The sequence below is a fragment of the Primulina huaijiensis genome, chromosome 6, assembly GCF_012295235.1.
Source record: "Primulina huaijiensis isolate GDHJ02 chromosome 6, ASM1229523v2, whole genome shotgun sequence".
Lineage (NCBI taxonomy): Eukaryota > Viridiplantae > Streptophyta > Magnoliopsida > Lamiales > Gesneriaceae > Primulina > Primulina huaijiensis.
The window spans coordinates 20,148,037-20,168,137 of NC_133311.1; the positions used below are offsets into that span (position 1 = coordinate 20,148,037).

The window sequence follows — 20,101 nt, forward strand, 5'->3', positions numbered from 1 at the left end:
TATTATGTGTTTTGAGTTTTTATTTAATTATTTTGTTAAATAATAAAATACTAACGTTGCATAATAAAATAATCATATATCTTAAAAATAAAATTTAAAAAAAAAATGTGTTGGTCCGGTTGGTTCAGGTTCGGGTTCATGATTTCCGGGTTGGTCCGGGTTTGGGTCGAGAAAGTTTTTGTAATACTCATGCTTCAACCTTATCCGAACCCACCTGAATTGACACCACTAGGCTCCGATTCATTTGCGCATTCATCCACAAGGTGTATCAAATTAGCGAGGCTCCAATAAGTCCGTGCATAAGGGGGCAGTCAATGAAGAGATGCCGATTATTTTCAATGTCGGAGCTGCATAAAAAACAACATATATGGACATCCATAATCTGGTCTCGTATATTTTTTGCAGCACGTACGGTATAGAGTTTCACACTCCACGCCACAAAAAAAAAAAACTTGATCTTTGGTGGAACTTCGAGCTTCCACATCCTAGCCCAATTCCCGGTTGTAGAATATATGCAGGTTACTGGAATGTGTAGAGATATCCATAAGGAATCTGTAGCCGAACTTAACTGATCGAATATGTACCATCTCGGCTGAAATGTGGATTTGTATATCCTCCGAGACAAGTGATGATAGAGGAATGTTGGTGATTTCGTTGATATCCCGTGTTGGGAAGAGGGTCCATAGCAGATGTATATTTCATTGGCGCAAAGATGGATCAATGAGACCTGAAATTGTCCAGAGCCGTTGATCTCCATCAAGGTCTGTATATAGAAGTTTTCCGGATCACGCCACCAAGGATCGCAAAAAATATTTATGGATCGACCATTGCATATTTCCAGTGTATACATTATGCCAGAATAGCTTAAGATCAGCACCAGATGCTTCGCCATATGAAGCTAGCTAGGATTTGGCACTAGTCTTGCATTTATAAAATCATTTCCCGGCTTTGAGGAATCGAGACGATAGAGCATCAAGGGAAGAAATACATATACAGCCTTGCTTCGCAAGCATGGCAAGGTTATAACCTCCCAAATTTCGACAGCCCAAACCACCCAATTCTTTCTGTGTACATAACCGATCATATGCAATCCAGTGTATTCCTTTCGTGATCCATTTGGTTTTGAACCCCTCCAGAAGCTAGGAGTTCATCTTTTTCTGGAGTTCCTCTAGCAGTACTGAGCTAGGAAATAAGAAACAATTCATACAATAAGTTTGTAACGCATGAGTAATAGATTTAATGAGAACATCACGGCATGCCATTAATGATAATGAGCTGCTTTTCCATTTATGGAATTGTGACCAAATTATATCACGAAGATAACAAAAAACATCCCTATTTTTACGGCCAACAAGCAACGGAAGCCCCAAATATCTGTCGATGTATAGCCGGTTCTTAACCCCCAGAATTGTCGATAATTCCTTTTTTTTTGGCTTTGATCAATGTTATTGCTGTAAAATATCCCAGATTTTTGTAGGTTAATAGCTTGCCCACTTGCATGCTCATACGTAGTAAGGATCTGCCTCTTGTGTTAGATTCATATGGGGAAGCTCTGAAAAAGAAAGAAAAAAAACTATCATACGCAAATAGTAAGTGAGATATGGTTCGAGCACCACGACAAATCTTGATTCCATGTAGGAGCCCGTGCCGAACCGACCGTAGAAACGGTTTTCGATTGGGTTTAGGTTAATTTTTTTAAAAAAATATTTCTAGGTTCGGTTTTGTAAATGAAAAACAGAACCAACCGAACCAACCGTAGTTTTAGCATAAATTACAATTTAGTCCTAGAGTTATAAGTTCTGAATTTTTTTGTGCTAGTTGATTTAATATTTGTTTATTCATATTTAAATTGTTGATTTAATATTTGGTGAAATGATTAAAAACTTGGTGTTTTTTTAAAGATGTTGCTATTATTATTCATCTAATTACAAATAATGAAAAATGACAAGTTTTTTACTTTTATTTTGAAATATTGAAAGACTTCTATTTTATTAATTTTCTCTTTATTTTTATTCATATGAAGGTTAATGTATATCATTGGCTTTATTCTCGCCATAAAGATTTGAAGTTTTTTTAAGGGAAAAATAAAGTTTATACATTAATTAAGTAAGAAGTAGCTACATCCATCAATCAAGACAAGTACACACCATAAAATCGGTACAAAGGTGAAGGTTGATACAAAGCGTAGTGCATCTAGCAGTGAGCGGCTACCATGTTCGCATATTTACTAACATGATCAGTACTCTTAAATCTACCAATTATAAGCTTGTGGATATAAAATATTCATACAAACAATCCTTGATGTTTAAGATTTTCAGACTGGGAAGCCTCCTCCCATGGGACAGTTGTGACTTTGATGTTGATGCTAGATTTCAGGAGCTCCTCGGTAATTATAGTTTGGGTGCAGTGATTCGAGATCACTTTGGTACTATATGCATTGCTGCAGCTATGGGTATGCACCACCCCGGATCAATGGTGGAAGTAGATATTACAGTTATTCACTTTGGTATGCGGCCAGCAATGCAGAGTAATTTTAGTGGTATGCGGCCACTTGTCCACTCTTTTACTCTCAACAATGAGAGATCTGGACACTCGAGAATTTTTCGGGAAGCTTTTCTGCATGATGCAAGCACACATTGGTGAGCATAAGTAATTTCTTCTCGTTTCTTTTTCTTGGGGCTGTGTAAAAATAAGACAACACGAATTACTTTCTGTCAACTCCTACGGGCCCAGGGGCGGAGCCCACCCTAGGAGCCACCCTTGGGCTAGGGTGGGCTCCAGCCCCACCTATTATTTTATTAAAAAAATTTTAATATTTTTAAATTATATATTTTTTCAGCTCATATTAAAATTAAAACAAATTTTTTACGAGTTTTATTTTTTTATTTTTTGTAGTCTCATGTTTAAAAATTAAAAATAAAACAATTATTATAAATCATAATTCATTATTATTTATTGATTGTTTATTGTCATATGCTATAAAATTATACAACTTTGAGATAAAAAAAATCAACGGCTCCAAAATTATATTGAATATTTAGATGTGATTATTCAAGTTGCAATAATATTATTTTATAATGTATATGAATTTTGGAATTTGAATTTTTACCCTAAAAATCTATTGTTGCATATTTTTTGAATAATAATCAATTGATTGAAATGTATAATGATTATTTATATGCAATTATTATTGAGCTTGTTTTGTGATTTTTCTATTTATAATAACCGAAAATTGAATAAGTATGAAATTTGAAAAATAATTCTTTGTTATAAAATTTTGAAAATATTGAATTTTTCTAGTTAAGTAACTCAAAGAATGGAGAAAATAAATCTTTCAAGTTGTTTTTAAACCAAAAAAGCATATATGAAAAAATAACGAGCAAACATCAATTACAGTCTATGAGTGAATAAAATATTGGTTTCAACCAAAATAACATATCGAAATGAATTAATTTGAAAATTCGATTCTGTGTTGAGATGCAATATTTGTCCCTACTAGGTAGAGCGATAGAACCATGACGTTTGGGCTGCTGTGCGATTTAAAATATTTGAGTTGCACCATTACCACCAACTATAGCTTTTGGTAAAACGGCAAACGTTTGGTCATATATTCGGTTAATTCGGAAGTTCGGTTTAATTTTTTTTAAAATATAAGTTAGTTCGGTTCGATTTTATTTTTTAATATAAAATTTCTGCCAACACAACAAACTAAACTTTTATAAAGAAAATTAATATTATTAAGTTTTTTAATAAAGTTTATAAGGATATAAATATTAAAATTTCGAATAAAATTTATTAGACAATAGTATTATACTTAAAAATATTTTTTAATAAATAAAATTTAAATTTATTTAATCTAATTTTTATATTGCAATTTTTTATTTAAAACATAATTATTATAAAAAAATTCTAAAATTTCGGTAGACGGTGTTACTGATCGAAATAATCGATTTTCTCAATATGGTTTGTTAGTTTTTCGTAGTAAAGTTTGATCGGTTCGATTTGTTAGAAAAAAAAGTTCAGTTATTTCGATTTTAGAATATTCGATTTGATTTTAACTAAATCCATTACTGTTTAATACATGACGGGGCCAGCCCCAGATATTTAAGAATCCTGGCTCCGCGCCTCCTACCCCAAGTAGAGAGATTAAGACAACACGGATTTTTTTGGGCGATCTGTAAAAACATATGTTCTACCGATTCCAGAACCTAAACTTCTTGTCGCACAACTTAAGATCTCTTTTTTTTATTATTATTTAAAAATTGTGCGCTATGTCATGTACTGCATGGTTATTGCTTTATCTGTAATTATTCTGCGTAAACCATTCGGGCTCGATGATTTTGATGCAAATCTTTTTGTCGGCACCATCAATGATATATATAAGATAGATACCGTCTGTCATTGATATGCATGGCATGGGGCCATGCATCATGTGGCTCGAACCCAATCTTAATTAGAATTAATGATATTCAAACAAGTGGTTCTTGGTATAACTATTATACCAAGATAAATGGTCCAACAACAAGCTAGCTAGAAAGAGACATTACTAATATAAATATATTTCAGAAATTAAAAAAGGAATGGTTGAAATAATATTATTTATCTTAAATACTTGTTAAGATTTGAACTGAAGATTTTCGATAAATGCACAATGATTTTTTTTATGTTCGATCTGTGGGTGATGAACTATTTTTAAATATCTAAGTTGTAACACTAGAGTAAATTACTATATTTTCTAAAAATGAAAGGTAATATCTAATATGTTAGATTTAAATATAATTTTAAAAAAACATAAAACTCAATTCGAAAAAAATCATTGAATCAGATGTTAATTAATCGCATGATCTAACCTTCTTGCAAATCAAATTTATTTACACCAAAGATTTAATCTTTCTTGTTTCCATCCCAATGAAATACATTAGATAATTCCACCACATGTTTCTGACATATTATATTATCAGTCAATAGATCTGGCTTTCTTGATTTCTGTTTGGAACGCAACTTGCTAGAATTTTTATTTATTTATTTTTTATTATTAAATAAGTTTTTTAACGTTATATGATTTAATATTGTTACAAAAAATAAATAAATAATGATAATAACAATAACGTTATATGATAAAAATCAAGGATTAAGCTATGTGGGAATGAATTGTCCGATCAGTTACGTTAATAATTTATTTATAAAAAAAAATATACAATGCCATTTTTTAAATGCTAAAATAAAAACATTATCAAGTTATTGTTATTGCTATTGTTTTAATTTATATTCTAATTAGGAGTAAAAAAAAAAAAAAACCATGTTGTACATAATTTATGCGATGTTTATATTTTCTAGGAAGTAATAAACCTTTTTAATCAAAGTAAATTATTAAGATAATAATATTGACCAGTGAAATAAATTATTAATAAAGATATCTATTTAAATTGTGATACTTATGTTTTGATTTTATCACCATCCAATATAATTATTAAAAAATATTAAAATATATTTATTATATAAATTAAACAAATTGTCATAAACGAAATGTAATATCCTAATATATTATATTTAAATACAATTCATAAAATGAATTGTACTGGTTAAAAATGAACATATGTTTTGAAAGTAAGATGATTAATTGAATAATTTTACGTTTTTGCATATCAAATTGACAAATGGTTTCACAATGGATAACCGAGTTTTTTTTTTAAATGGAATAGAAATTATACATATGTAATATTTGGATCATTGTCAAAATTTTTATAAAAATAAGAAAGATTTACGTAATATAATGATATTGAAATAAAAAAAAAGTTTATTTCCGACACAAGGTACATTAAGTTGATAGGATATAAATATGGTGACAAGAACTACATTTATAAGATATATAAGATAAGATAATTCCACCACTTGCTCAATCATAGACTCGTTTCTGACACATTATTAATTTATTACGAAGAAGTTGTTAGATTTCGCTTTCTTGATTTTTATACGAAAGTAAACTTAGTTATAAGAATCTTTCTTGGCTTCGCTTATACACGCTTTAATTTCTGTCTAACGAATCTATATTTATGTTTATGAGATAGATCGATTTAACTTATATATGTCATGAAAAATAATAATTTTGAAATAAACATAATATTTTTCATAAATTTGATCCGGAGAAGTCTTACAAAAGTTTTCGTGTAAAAAATATTCTTTAAGATTCTGGTTTGAAAGTGGTTGTTTGTCTTCACCTAAGTTGAATTCGTGGTTAATGTGTACCAACAAATCTGTGTTTTCGACGTACTTAAGCTAACGTCAAAATTCACAACTGTCATTTGTGGTGGTTTCCTTTCATCTTCCCAATTGAAGTGGACTTTTATAGTTTCCTTCGATGATGAATTGGTCATCACAAGCTTTTGTCAAGAATTTACTCAACCAGTTCTTAGAGTATAAATATATATAAAAAAAGAGCATCAGAAGAAGTACTCTCATTCACAACCAGCAATCAGCTAGAATCATATATGGCTGAACTTGCTATTAGCGCAGCAGTATCGATTTTGATTGAGTTGGCCGTCCCAAAGATTCTTGAAAAACTCAATGTTGATGAAGATATGGGGAAGGAAATCGACAGTATGGGAAATTTGTTGGAAAAAATGAAGGCATACGTAGAAGCCAACGGCGACCATAGAGAGACCGATGGAATGCTTGAAGTTAAGGTGAAGCAAATTCGGGAAATTGCTTTTGAGATCGAGGATGTTCTTGATGAGATTGTCATCCACACCACAATTAATGTATTTCACAGCCACAAGTTCACACAACGGGCTCGAAAATTCGGCCACAATATTCGGCATGGGTTTCCCCTTAGAAAGATTTCTGAAAAGATAGCAAATATCAAGAGGAAGTTCGAGGATATAAAGTCACAGGCTAAAGCTTTTCCAGATGACAGCTCCAGTTCCAATTCGGCATCGGGTTCTGGATTACGGACTGGACACCGGGTGAGTCCTCTTCTTCTTGACGATGAGATGGTTGGTTACACAAACTTGAAGGAAACATTTATGAGTCTATTGACGGATGGAGAAGAGAGCCTGGTCACACTAGCCGTGGTTGGTCCTCCGGGGTCGGGGAAGACTACGTTCCTAAAGAACATGTTTTGGAATACAAGGATTAGAAGACGATTTGATTGCCATGCTTGGGTTCACGTGTCTAAGGATCAGTTTGATTTGAAGGCGCTCTATATCAACATGCTGAAGCAATTTTGCGATTGGAGGAAGGAATCATATCACACACTCGACATTTCAGAGGCCTTGGCCCAGATAAGAAAATATTTGGAAAAAAAGAGATATATAGTTGTTCTAGATGATATCTGGCAAAAGGAACATTGTGATCGTATAAAAGATGCACTGCCTAAGGGACTTTTGGGCAGCCGAATAATTGTCTCGATGAGGGACTCAAATATTGCCTCATCATGTGCATCCTCACCTCAATTTGTGTATGAATTAAAAGGCTTGGAATGGTTAGATGCTTGGAGCCTCTTCTGCAAGACAGCTTTCAAAGACAACAATGGAGAATGCCCTTCTGAATTAAAAACATGTTCTTCAGAAATCGTAACACGATGCGAACGACTGCCCTTTGCTATTCTGGCAGTTGCCGGTGCACTTGCCCAGAAAGAGAAACTTCCGAGCGAATGGGAAAAGTTTCACAAGGGTCTTGGGTGTGAAATCGGGAGCGAGCTGTCCGCTATCAGGAATACCCTTCTTCCTGGATACCTGGATCTCTCTAGCAATCTTAAGAGTTGTTTCTTGTACTTTGGCCTTTTCCCTGAGGATTATTCTGTTGAACGTGGCAGGCTGATACGCCTTTGGGTGGCTGAACGATTCGTGACAGAAACAGATAGCAAAACTGCAGAGGAGGTAGCCGAGGATTACCTCGCTGAACTGATACACAGGAACTTGGTTCATGTTTCAAACTGGGATTTTGATGGCCGGCCTAGAAGCTGTCGTGTGCTAAGCCTCCTGCTAACATTTATTGTTCAAAAGTGCAAAGAAGAGATTTTTGCTTCGATTTCCCGACGAGAAAATACAAGCGCAACCCACGTCACCAGACGCTTATCCATCCACGGTGACTGCTCTCATTTGCAAGAAATTAGCATCAAATTTGCTGTTATTCGTTCCGTTTTCTTGTTCAGGTATTTTAAAATTCTCCTTTTATTGCTGCGGACGACATGATAATTAAACGGTTTCTAACATCCCCTTCTCATTTTTTTCTTCAGATGTGATACATTTCTGGCCGATCACCTTGGTAACAATTTTCGAGATTTCGAGTTGCTACGAGTCTTAGACTTGCAAGGTGCCCCTCTTACTGAATTTCCCGAACAAATCACCCGTCTCATCCTTCTCAGGTATCTTAGTCTGAGGGGTACCAACATCATGACAATCCCCGATTCCATTAAGAAGCTATTTTACCTTAAAACTTTGGACCTCAGGCAAACCAGTGTGACACAGCTTCCAAAAGCGATCTCCAGACTTTGCCATCTCCGCCACCTCTTTGTCTACAAATACAATGTGGATAATTATGTGGCTTTTGACTCTGTGCAAGGTGTTAAGATATTTGAGGGAATTGGAAACTTAAAAAATCTACAGAAGTTGTCTCTTGTAGAGGTTGGCGAAAAGGATGGAATCATAAGGGAGCTGGAAAAGCTAACGCAGTTGAGGAAGCTAGGACTTGTAGGCATCAGGAGAGAACACGGAAAATCCTTGTGTGCATCTCTGGAACGTTTGAAAACTCTTACCACTCTTGATCTATGTTCAAAGACCAAGGAAGAGTTTCTTGAAGTGGGAGAGATCCAAAATCCCAATTCCAATATTCAGCGACTATACTTGAAGGGGCGCCTGAAAGAATTTCCACGGTGGATCTCCAAGCTTGATAATCTGCAAAGGATTGGCCTGAAATGGTCAAAATCAAAGGACTGCCCACTCAAGGCTCTTAAGGATCTCCCAAACTTAAAGGAGATTAAGCTAATTGACAGTTTTGAAGGTGAAGAACTGGTGTTCGAAGCATCAACTTTCAAGAAGCTAAAGATTTTAGTAATCGAAAAGTTTTCACTGTTGAATACTCTTGTTATAGAACAAGGCGCAATGCCGGAACTTCAGAAAATGAATCTTCATCAGTGTCCCAATCTGAAGATGCTTCCGTTGGGAATCGACAAACTTTCCAAGATTGAAGAGCTAGTTCTGCGCGACATGGCTGAGGAATTCATTGCTACACTGAGGCATAACAGCGAGGACCGGCAGATGGTTGAACACATACCAGTTATCAAGTCTTTTACTCGCAGTAATCAGGGCTGGACACCTGAGAATCTTTCTGGAAGCTTTTCTGCTTGATGCAACCACACACTCACTGGTAAGCTCAAATCATTTCATCTTGTTGCACAAAAATAAGATAACTTGAACCTTTTGTCAATTCTATTCCTTGATTTTCTTCCGGTTGTGCTTGTGGGATGTGCTTTATATTTGAACTAATAATCCGATTGATGACTTTGAATAATACAAATAATTTAAGCACAAGTTTTTATCTTGTTGCACCACTTAAGATTTACTATATTCATCGGAATTTTTCTTTTTTTTCTCCTATGATGTGAGAATCAATATATGTTGTATGGTTATTGTTTTATTTGTAAATACTTTCTGGCGTCGATGATTTTGATGCACAACAAGTTACTAATATCTGTTTGTCGACACCAATGATGTAATAAATCTTCTGAAGCATGCCATCGGAATAGAACCAAAATATAGCAAGAATGGAATTCAGACAAGTTACATTNATATAAAGTAAGAAGAAGATCAAATCAAAATTTGAAGCTGGAATCATACGGCCTAACGAGCTTCATTGCAGCTCGGATCGCCGTAGAGGCTAGGGTTCCAAAAATCGAAGTTGGAAACTGCTGAAAAATTAATTATTTTGAGTTTGATTTGAAAGCATAATTAAAGAGTTTTCACCCAACCACACTTTTAAATTTAATAGGCATGTCTTTGATATTTTATAAAATTTGTGCATGTGCCCCAAAAACAAACACTTAGAGTTTTTTTTTAGCCAAAACCTCCTGTAAAATATTGAAAATTCACATTTTATCATATGAAAATTAAATTTTTCTAAAAATGATTATGTTTATTTTCTTTATAGATTAACAAAAGATCATTTTTGTACATTTCATGTATTATTTTTCAAAAATTGGTCTTACAAATGCAACACGAACGGGTGTTCCAACCATCAAATTAGCAATGGTAAATCGTGCAACTTATGTAAAAACAAAAGATTTATGATGTCTATTTAATTTCATGGAGTGATGTGTGTTTTTCGATATTTCACAAGAAGTTTTGATAGAAAAAAACTCTAATGTTAAACTTCTATAGTTTTCAAACTTAATTAATCAAGCTATTAAATAAATGAATTACGACACAAACTCGTTCAATTCTAAATATAGTTATACTAAATAAAAGAACGGTAAAATGTCAATTTTATTCATGTATGTATTGTATTTGTGATACTTTTGATTCTGTTTTTTTTTTCCCAATTAATTATACTAATATAACTATATTTTGACAATCAATTTTAGTTTATTTTAGCCAAAATTGCGTAAATAAATTACTAATATCATTAATTTTTTTATTATTATTATGATGATAAACACATTTACATGGCAAGAGTGATTTTTTAACCCAATCAATTTTATACTATTAACATAACCTAATCATCAAACTTTAGATTTCCCTCTATAAAGTTAAGTTATCTTCCTCAATGAGAAATCGAGATTTAGGATAAAAAAATGCCCTTAGATATTTCATGTTATTGCTTAAACTGACTTGGGAAATAAAAATGACCGTTGATGGTTCAAGCACTTGCGAAATATGACCGTTGCGAGTTTGACGGGATCCTAAACAACGTTAAATATCCGAAACAAGCCCCTGCCTCCGCCACTAAATCATTCGACGAACATCTAGATCCTCTGCTAATATCTCTCACAAATTTCAAGTTCTTGTTTCCTACTTCATTTGTGTTGCGAATTCAACTTACTATATTCATTTTTTTCTCGGCATCTGTTCATTACTTTAATAAATGGCGGAAACAAAACATGCCCACTTCGTTGAAATCCCAGTCGACGAGGAGCATCAGCAAAAGCTGATCCATCAGCACCACCCGTTGGCGGAGATTTCCCGAAGCCCCGGCCATTTCTTGCTTCTGAAGCTCTGGCAGAGAGAAGAAGATCTCCGCAGCCGTAGGCTAGCCATGAAAGAATCAAGAATGGATTCGATCAAACAAGAAATCTTCCAACTCTGCTGTTTCTTATTCATTTTTCATGGCCTTTTTTTTACAATTCTGTTCACATCTTCTTCGGCGGACCGTCAACTTGGGTGTAGAAAATGGTGGATCTCATGTGTCTTATCTCTGTGTTGTTCTACCGTGATAGTTTTTCTTGTTCAGTTCAAGCTTTTCAGGTACTGGAAGATGGAAGGGCAGTTGCAGAAGGAACGGACAGAGGGGCGGGGGCTGACTCGGTGTATTCAGGAGCTGAGGATGAAAGGAGAGAGTTTTGATCTGTTTAAAGAGCCTCAAAATGGGAAGAGAATGAAGAGTTCGAGTGTGGAGATTAAGTGGAGGCCAATTACTTGGTGCACTCGGTATTGTGCGACTGTTTGTCTTGTTTGTTTTACAGGTTTGGTATTTCCAGCATGCAGATTAATCCTTTGTGCTTAATCGTGATGGTCATCGACCAACTTGGCCATAGTCGAGAATTTTATCGAAACGAGAATGCAGCTGAAATGTTTTTGGAGCCACAAAATTTACTTTTTCATCGTTTTCTAATTGCATGGCGAGCGGACGCAATCACCCAATGTGCAAATGCAAAGTTTTAAACGCCAAATAAAAGGTCTAGATACAGAAAATATAATTTTCTTAATTCTGTATCAAAAAATGCCAAAAATTAGTGGTTAAAAATTCAGAAAGAAGATGGAGCAAATGGGATTAACAAAAAGGAATGAAGCTGTATTGGTCCGATTTTTATGTTCCCGACTCTTGAAGCCAATCTGGGGAGAGACACTGCTGATAGAGTCCGAGACTCCACTGGTGTTGTTTTGCTAAAAGTGTACCTCATTCGTCGTGCCTTCGTGCACGCACTCATGATGAACATCTTTACTAAAAGATAAAGATTATTTGTACATGCAAATTCTGCCCCATCACGGTGATATGTCCCATCCGTAGAAACACTGCTTGTGTTCTTCCGATACCTCCATGCACAGTATTATCTTCTGTAAATGATCCAGACTTTACATGCAGTAATAAAATGTCACTTTTTCTCATTTTTAGAGTCATCTTTAGCGATTTTATGAAATAGCAATTAATTTTAGATGTAATTTATAAAATGAAACGCGAGACAACAAGTTCACCAGTCAAAAGGAACTGAGAGAATACTTGTAGAAGAGAGTTCATTCACGTTTCATATAGAAAAATAACATTTATAAAATGTATATCATAAAGTTCCGTTGCATGACTTCGAGCTTTTGCACTCTTCACATACAAACAAATTTTGGGCTTTTGGGTATAATACTAGCAAGAAGCTACGCATTCTCAAAGCCAAATATCCGGAAAACGCCTGTATTACCAAACAGAGTAAATGATCAACAACATAAATCGCTTTAAATTAACTTGTATCCATGAATAGAATATGATACCTTCATCAGCCTGATACTTGTTTTTATCGTCTCCAGCATATGCAAGTAAGTTGTACTTAGGATTCCATTCCACACTGTTCATGGCAGCCCGGCATGGAATCTGGTGGATGGATCTTCCAGTTTCAACATTGGACTGGTGCAAACACAAGAAATATCATTGATAAATAACAGAGTTATTAATAACTGTAGTTGGCCATTTGTCAAGTAAATCATTTCATGACATTTTTCCGTGTATGTGTGAGAGGAAGAATAAGCCAATATGGGTGTCCAGTGGTCCCGGAATTCAGGAACATACGCAAACTTACAATATCGATAAACAAGTCCTCACTCGCAGAAGCAATAAATTCTCCCGTGTGGTTGAAACTCAATGTCCGGACAGGCCATCTGACAGAATGTGCAAGTACATGTTGCGAATGAGTAGATATTATCTAAGGTAATGTAATACATACCCCAAAGAAAAGAAACTTACTCAAGTTTAGTGAATGTGTGGATACAGAGCATTTCTTTCATATCCCAAAGACTGACCAATGAGTCAGCGCTTCCAACAGCAAAATATCTGTGAATGACAAAGGGACTTCAATTGTCATCTCCATCAAACAATTTAATAGACAGCTTCGTTTTTTTCTCTATTTATATAGCACTTTTGAAAAGGGGGAAATAAACAAATCTGAATCTATACCAGTGTGTTGTTATTAACACAAAATAGAGTGATACAGAAGACAGGACACACCTTCCCAATGGGTCAATCGCAATACAATAGCAACCAGCAGTATGAGCCATAAGTGTGTCAACTGCCTTCAGGGATGGATATGCAAGTATTTCTACAGTACCTAAGATGAAAAAAAAAAGCAGAAAATAAATAAGTAATTTTCGAGCACATTGAACATCTAATAGTAAACAACCCAACAATATCTAACCCAACTTTAAGGATTAATCTCACCATTCCCAGTAGTTAAAAAGAATATGTCCCCTGTCATGTTCCATGCAATCTCATTCACCTGACAAGGAACAATGTTGAAACCATGAGGAAAACAAAAGTACAAATCATTACAATTCAAAGATAAACGCAGAGGAACTAAGCTGTGATAAGGGTGACAAGGCTCCCACAATTTTTCCATGTTCTAAGAACAATTCATGAACAAAACACGTTTAAGAAACGAGGCTGTACTTCCAACCTTAAATCAGAACACAATATCATGATAAGGCAAATAAATAATACCAAACTGGACCAAAGTTAATCACCAGAGGAACTTTCTTTCCACAAAAGAATACTTTAAATAGATGGTTTACTATTTACAGCAAGGATATACAATATCTAAAGCACAAACAGAAAAGACCAATCAAGTGTTCCGGCTATTTTATCGAACCATTTATCTGACTAAAACTTGACGAGAAATGAAAATTACCTCATAATTGAACTTGCGTTTATGTATTGGCTTGAATTTGCGAACATCCAAAATAGTTAATTCGTCATCCTTGAGTGCAGAAAGAAAACAAGGGAGAGCATCAGCCATCACATACTTTGCTGAGAGGAAATAAATTATCTACATTACTGAAGATAATTTATATCCGGACCGGTGATCGAACCGGTTTAGTTTGAAAAACGGTTCAACAAGTCAGACCGGAAAATCGTTATATTAAATAAAATAATAATATAATATCATAAATAATATATTTAAAATTATAAAGATTTTAAATGTGTATATAAATAATAATAAAAAATATAGTTATCTAAGTTTAAAATCTAAATATACTTATAAGACATATATAAATATACAAAAAAATAAATTTACCAAAGTTTAAAACCTTAAGTAACTATATACATATATTCAAAATATTAATTATAGTAATCTATGTTTTAAAAACAAAAATTAAATAAATCATATTATTACTAAAATAATATTTTTAACTACAAATTCCAAATAATAATGTATATATATAACAAAATATTAAATTTAAGATTTAAAAAAAAATTTCAAAAAATAAAAATAAAAAAATTCGAAACCGGCTCAATCAACCGGTTTTTCGGTTCATAGCCGGTTCAACGTTCAATCGGGTTAGAGTCCGGTTTGACCGCCAAAACGGTTTTAGGGTGTCTTGGACCGGACACGTGACCGGTTCCAGGTCGAACCGGCCAATCCGGTTCCGAAAACACTGATTGCAGGATGAAAAGGTCAGGCTATGAATAAAATAAATGCTTACCCTGTTACCGACGGCTATATGAGTGCCATCAGGCTTATAGGTAATATTTATGTTCTCCCCGCTGAGCTCTACCTGCTGTGAGCATTTTGCACCTGAAAATGAAAAATAATAAACCACAACGGAATCTTTAACACCATTACAATTTTTAAAACCATCACAACATCTTGTAGTAGTTATTCATTTAGATTGCAATTTTTAACACAATGGCATCACAACCATGAAGGAATATATATACCTTATGTTGTCGTATTTCTAGTCTTGACAAGAAATAAGAGAAGGGAAGAGGAGTGGACTTCAAGTAAAAAGAGCAAGTCACCAAACTAACTCAACCATCCCTCTATCATTTTCACTCCAAGACACCAGTATTTTTTCATTCATTTAGATTGCAAATTTTTTAAATAAATCACGATTGTGCATGATGCAACATTGGAACAATATATGCATATTGCATCTTCAGATATTAAATGTGAAGCCTTTTAACAAGGTAATTCACAGTTTTTCAACACAATTCCAACGCAACATTCATGTCACTTACTACGAGCATCCCACAAGCGAACTGTCTTATCGCCTGATGCAGTTGCAATCAAATCAGCATGTTTTGGATCCCAGCATAACTGATCGACACTATCTGCGTGGCCTTTTAGCTCGCTATCTTTAGCTTTGCTCTGCACAACCAAATTAACAAGCAACTTGCTGTAACAAACACTTAGTTTACCTCGTGTTGCATAATTGCATTGCCCGTGGAACGGGACTGAGATTTGCCATACTATGAACACTATAAGAAAGCTAATTTCATAGGGCTGATCCCTAGTCTGGAAAAATAACTAGAGAAATTTTTCTACCTTCAGCTTCTCATCTTCCCAGAACAAAATTAGGTAAACTACCCTCAACTTCATGGTTGGGGTCGGCCTAGGGGTAGGGAACAATGCAACAAAACAAGAAATGTTTACAAATATACAAGCCGGACTGCTGAGTGATAAAATTCCTGCAGGTTCCATCACCAAACTCTGTCACATAAAATAGTTTGCAATATAAATTTCAGTCCATTTTTTAATCTAACTGCGTAAAGGAGAACTTCCTTTATCCAACCTAACCATATTCCATTCACTTTAAGTTAGCCAAGAAAAGTCAATTTTCAAAAGAGAGGAAATTAAAATATAGGCGGAAGGCAATAATTTGTAGTGAAAATCAAACAATATGAAAAAAAAACCAAAATCTTACATGACCGTGGGGTTCAATGTGCCATATTCGAGCAGTCTGATCAACAGAGCCTGAAGCTAGTTTCGTGCCCGTGCAATTCCACGCCACCGAATGCACCTTCTCGCCGCATAGCATAAAGGCAGATAACAAAAGTTCGATTCAATTTAGCAATGAAATTGGAGTAAATAAAGTCGATTCAACACAGAAAAAACAAGAATATTGATTGGAGTTCGAGGTTCGACGGAGTACCTTCTTCTTGTGGCCTTGGTACTCCCTACTGTGGAGGTTTTTGAAGGGCAGTGATTCCTCCATTACTCACAATGCGGATTCTCTTATCCCGAAGCTTCTCGGCTTGAATTTACTTCGACAATTTATGGAACTCGAATCCACCTCCTGACCTAAGGTGCCATTCTTCCGTAGCATTTGATTTTAACGAACAGGAGACGGCGAAGTCGATTTCTATGTACGGCGCCTTTGAATATTTGCATTGATGCCCCTGAAATATCACTTTATTGTGTCTGCACCCTTAACTTTTATGCGGAGACTGGAGCCTCCCCACAGTTAAAGGATCTTCTCTCTATATCTATATTATTATTATTATATTTATTTTCTATTATATGTATACTATATTATTAAATTTAAGACATTTAAAATAACTAATTTTTAATATCATAGTTTATTTTAATAATTACATATATTAATACAATAATAAAATTTTAATGTAAGTCACCTGTAGCACAATGGATAGAGTTTTTGTTTCTCAAACATTTGAATTTTTTTTCTCTTTTTTCTATTTATTATTTAATTTCATATATGAAAATTACAGTGTCTCATTATTTTTTATAATTATATTTTGATTATCATTTAAATATAAAGCAAATAAATTATAAAAAAAATATTATACAAACAATACATTATATTATTGTCAATTTGAAGGATGCATCGAATCAAATTAATTCAACAATTTAATTTGATTAGTTGATAAAACAAATTAATTCGATCCGATTATCGGATTATAAGAACTATAAAATTAGAAATATGAATTATCTAAGGATCTTTCGCTCTAATCGCAATAGTGAAGTCGTCAAACTCATCGACTGCATAGAATGTTTCATTAGTTAAACTTAGATAAATATATATTTAAAAAAATATAAATATGAATCGGATTAATATTTTTTCATTCAAAATTGAATGTACGACAATAATTGGTTGAATGCGTTTTTTTTAAAACCTTTTTGGTATGATCTGTAATTATTCAGAAATTTATATAGTTTATTTTTTAAAAAAATTATTTAGCAAATTCATCGGTTTCTTAAATTTCACTTGGTTTTATTGGTTTCTTTGATATATTACATAAAGTATAATTTCATTCTATAAGAAAATATCAAAAAATTATTCGAATAATAATAATTATTATTATTATTAAAAGTCTCGCGGTCCATTGGGTCACCATTTCTATTTTATTTATTTAATTTTTTGGCCTTTAATGTCACAATCAACCTCCAAAATACACGGAGGTATGCGAAATTCTTATAGTGACGTCACACCAACCACGTTCCTTGAGATATACGGTGCCTTTTGGCTCCAAATAAATAATTTTATCCTCATCTGTCAATAATTAAGAAATTTATTTTGTGAAAAAAAATTTATGTCACTTTTTTCCCTCTTTAATAATATTCACATTTACATTTTATAAATATACAAACACTCTCGTGAGAATGTCTCACAAATCAATTTATAAGACAAATATTTGATCCAATCCACCCATGAAAAAACAATTTTTTTATGTCAAAACATTACTTTGATGATAATTATGGATCAGATCAACACATCTCACAAGAGACCTATTCAACAGATAAATATCGTTTTGGTTGTGCCTCCACGCACTGTTAGGTGAATTATTATGGGGTGGGGCCCACATTAAATTAAATAATAATATAAACTCATCCCACATCGAATTTTTATTAAAACTGAACAAGGGAATTAGTTATAAATAGAGCTCAATTCCTTCAGTTATTGTATCCCAAAATCAAAAGCCTTTTAGCTTTGATAAATAGAGAGTGCATAGAAAAAAAGAGTGTATTTTTTTCTTGAGTGCGGGAATTCTCTTGTGTGAGTTAGAGAAATTATTTTCTCGGTATACTCGGGTTGGGAGTGTGAGAAATATTGAGTGTATTGGTGTATACACTTGTTGTAATATTTCTTCCGGTTATAAAAGTTGCAGTGCTCCGTGGACGTAGCCTATATTGGGTGAACCACGTAAATCTTTGTGTTCTTGTTGGTTATTTTATTCCGCAAGTTTTTGGGTACTATTATCATCGTGGTCGGCATCGTTTCGGGGGTGTAATTCCCCAACAACTGGTATCAGAGCCTTGTTGTGAAAATTCTTAAGAATTCTGAGTATGCTCTGTGGTTGCAGCTTTGTCTGATCTTCCACATCAGAAAAGATTTTTTAGATTTTTTGCTAAGGCTAGAGAAGTGATGGCCGGAGATGATGGATCGGGACCGGGAATCAACAAGTTCGACGGAACAGATTTTTCGTTCTGGCGGTTACAGATAAGAGATTATCTGTACAGTAAGAAGCTGCATCAACCTCTATCAGGAAAGAAACCGGAAAAGATGGAGGATGATGATTGGGAGCTCCTTGACCGACAGGTTTTAGGTGTCATACGATTGACCCTAACAAAGAACGTGGCGCATAACGTGGCGGAGGCCAAAACCACGGAGGAGATGATGACCATTCTGTCAGACATGTACGAGAAGCCATCAGCAAACAACAAAGTACATCTCATGAAGAAGTTATTCAACTTGAAGATGGGAGAAGGTGCTTCGGTGGCAAAACACATAAATGAATTCAACACGATTGTCTCCCAGCTGACATCGGTGGACATCAAATTTGATGATGAGATTCGTGCACTTATTCTTCTGGCGTCTTTACCAGACACTTGGGAACCGATGCGGGCAGCGGTTAGCAACTCTGTTGGAAAAGGAAAACTACAACTCAATGATGTTAGAGATCAAATCCTAGCTGAAGAAGTTCGCAGGAAAGACTCGGGTGAAGCAACATCATCGAGATCTGCTCTAAATCTTGATAACAGAGGAAGAGGCAGGAGTGGTGAAAGGAGTTCCAACCGATGGCGCGGTAGATCCAAGTCAAGAAATGGAAAAGACAAAAACATCTCTGAAAAGAATATGAAGTGCTGGAGCTGTGGTGAGACTGGTCACCTGAAAAAGAACTGCAGATCAATGAAAAATAATGCCAATGCTGTCACTGATGAAGTACATGATGCTCTGCTATTATCCATGGAAAGCCCTGTTGATTCTTGGGTTATGGACTCGGGAGCTTCGTTTCATACCACTGGTGATCGCGATGTATTTGATAATTACATCGCTGGCGATTACGGAAAAGTTTTCCTGGCTGATGGAAAACCCTTGGAAATTGTTGGTATGGGTGATGTACGGATGAAGATGTCAAATGGATCTGTCTGGAAAATCAACAAAGTCAGACATGTACCAAATTTGACACGCAATCTGATCTCGGTGGGACAGCTCGATGATGAAGGCCACAATGTGACCTTCGGTGATGGTTCCTGGAAAGTGAACAAAGGAGCCATGATTGTTGCTCGAGGAAAGAAAACTGGAACATTGTATATGACTTCCAGTTGCAGAGACACATTAGCAGCTGTGGATGCTGGAGCCAATTCAAGTCTATGGCATTATAGACTTGGACACATGAGTGAGAAGGGAATGAAGATGTTGGTGTCAAAAGGAAAGCTACCAGAATTAAAGACTGTTGAACACCAACTATGTGAAAGCTGTATCTTTGGAAAGCAGAAGAAGGTGAGCTTTTCAAAAGGCGGTAAAGAACCGAAAGCAGCCAAGTTGGAGCTGGTTCATACTGATGTATGGGGACCATCTCCTGTGACATCCCTTGGAGGCTCGAGATACTATGTCACATTCATTGACGATTCGAGTAGAAAAGTTTGGGTTTATTTTCTGAAAAATAA

At 34.6% G+C, this 20,101-nt stretch overlaps 3 protein-coding genes across 3 annotated transcripts; 2 read left to right on the forward strand and 1 right to left on the reverse strand.

Annotated features, from left to right (window-relative positions):
* The first annotated feature begins 6,310 nt into the window (after nt 1-6,310).
* LOC140978087 (disease resistance protein RPM1-like) lies at nt 6,311-9,537 on the forward strand. The gene is made up of 2 exons (XM_073442865.1): nt 6,311-8,152; nt 8,237-9,537. Exons 1-2 carry the CDS (start codon nt 6,489-6,491, stop codon nt 9,345-9,347), a joined length of 2,775 nt encoding a protein of 924 aa, XP_073298966.1. The 5' UTR covers nt 6,311-6,488; the 3' UTR covers nt 9,348-9,537.
* A 1,359-nt stretch (nt 9,538-10,896) lies between these two features.
* Nucleotides 10,897-11,794, forward strand: LOC140978091 (uncharacterized). Its single transcript, XM_073442874.1, has one exon. The coding sequence runs from the start codon at nt 11,080-11,082 to the stop codon at nt 11,716-11,718; it is 639 nt and encodes a 212-aa protein (XP_073298975.1). The 5' UTR covers nt 10,897-11,079; the 3' UTR covers nt 11,719-11,794.
* Nucleotides 11,795-12,432: 638 nt separating this feature from the next.
* On the reverse strand, nt 12,433-16,576 carry LOC140978088 (THO complex subunit 3). Its single transcript, XM_073442866.1, has 11 exons — nt 16,344-16,576; nt 16,116-16,211; nt 15,430-15,559; nt 14,895-14,986; nt 14,099-14,167; nt 13,633-13,690; nt 13,423-13,522; nt 13,162-13,248; nt 12,998-13,076; nt 12,693-12,825; nt 12,433-12,613 (listed from the first exon to the last, which is right to left on the reverse strand). The coding sequence occupies exons 1-11, from the start codon at nt 16,404-16,406 to the stop codon at nt 12,579-12,581; spliced, it is 942 nt and encodes a 313-aa protein (XP_073298967.1). The 5' UTR covers nt 16,407-16,576; the 3' UTR covers nt 12,433-12,578.
* Nucleotides 16,577-20,101: the final 3,525 nt, after the last annotated feature.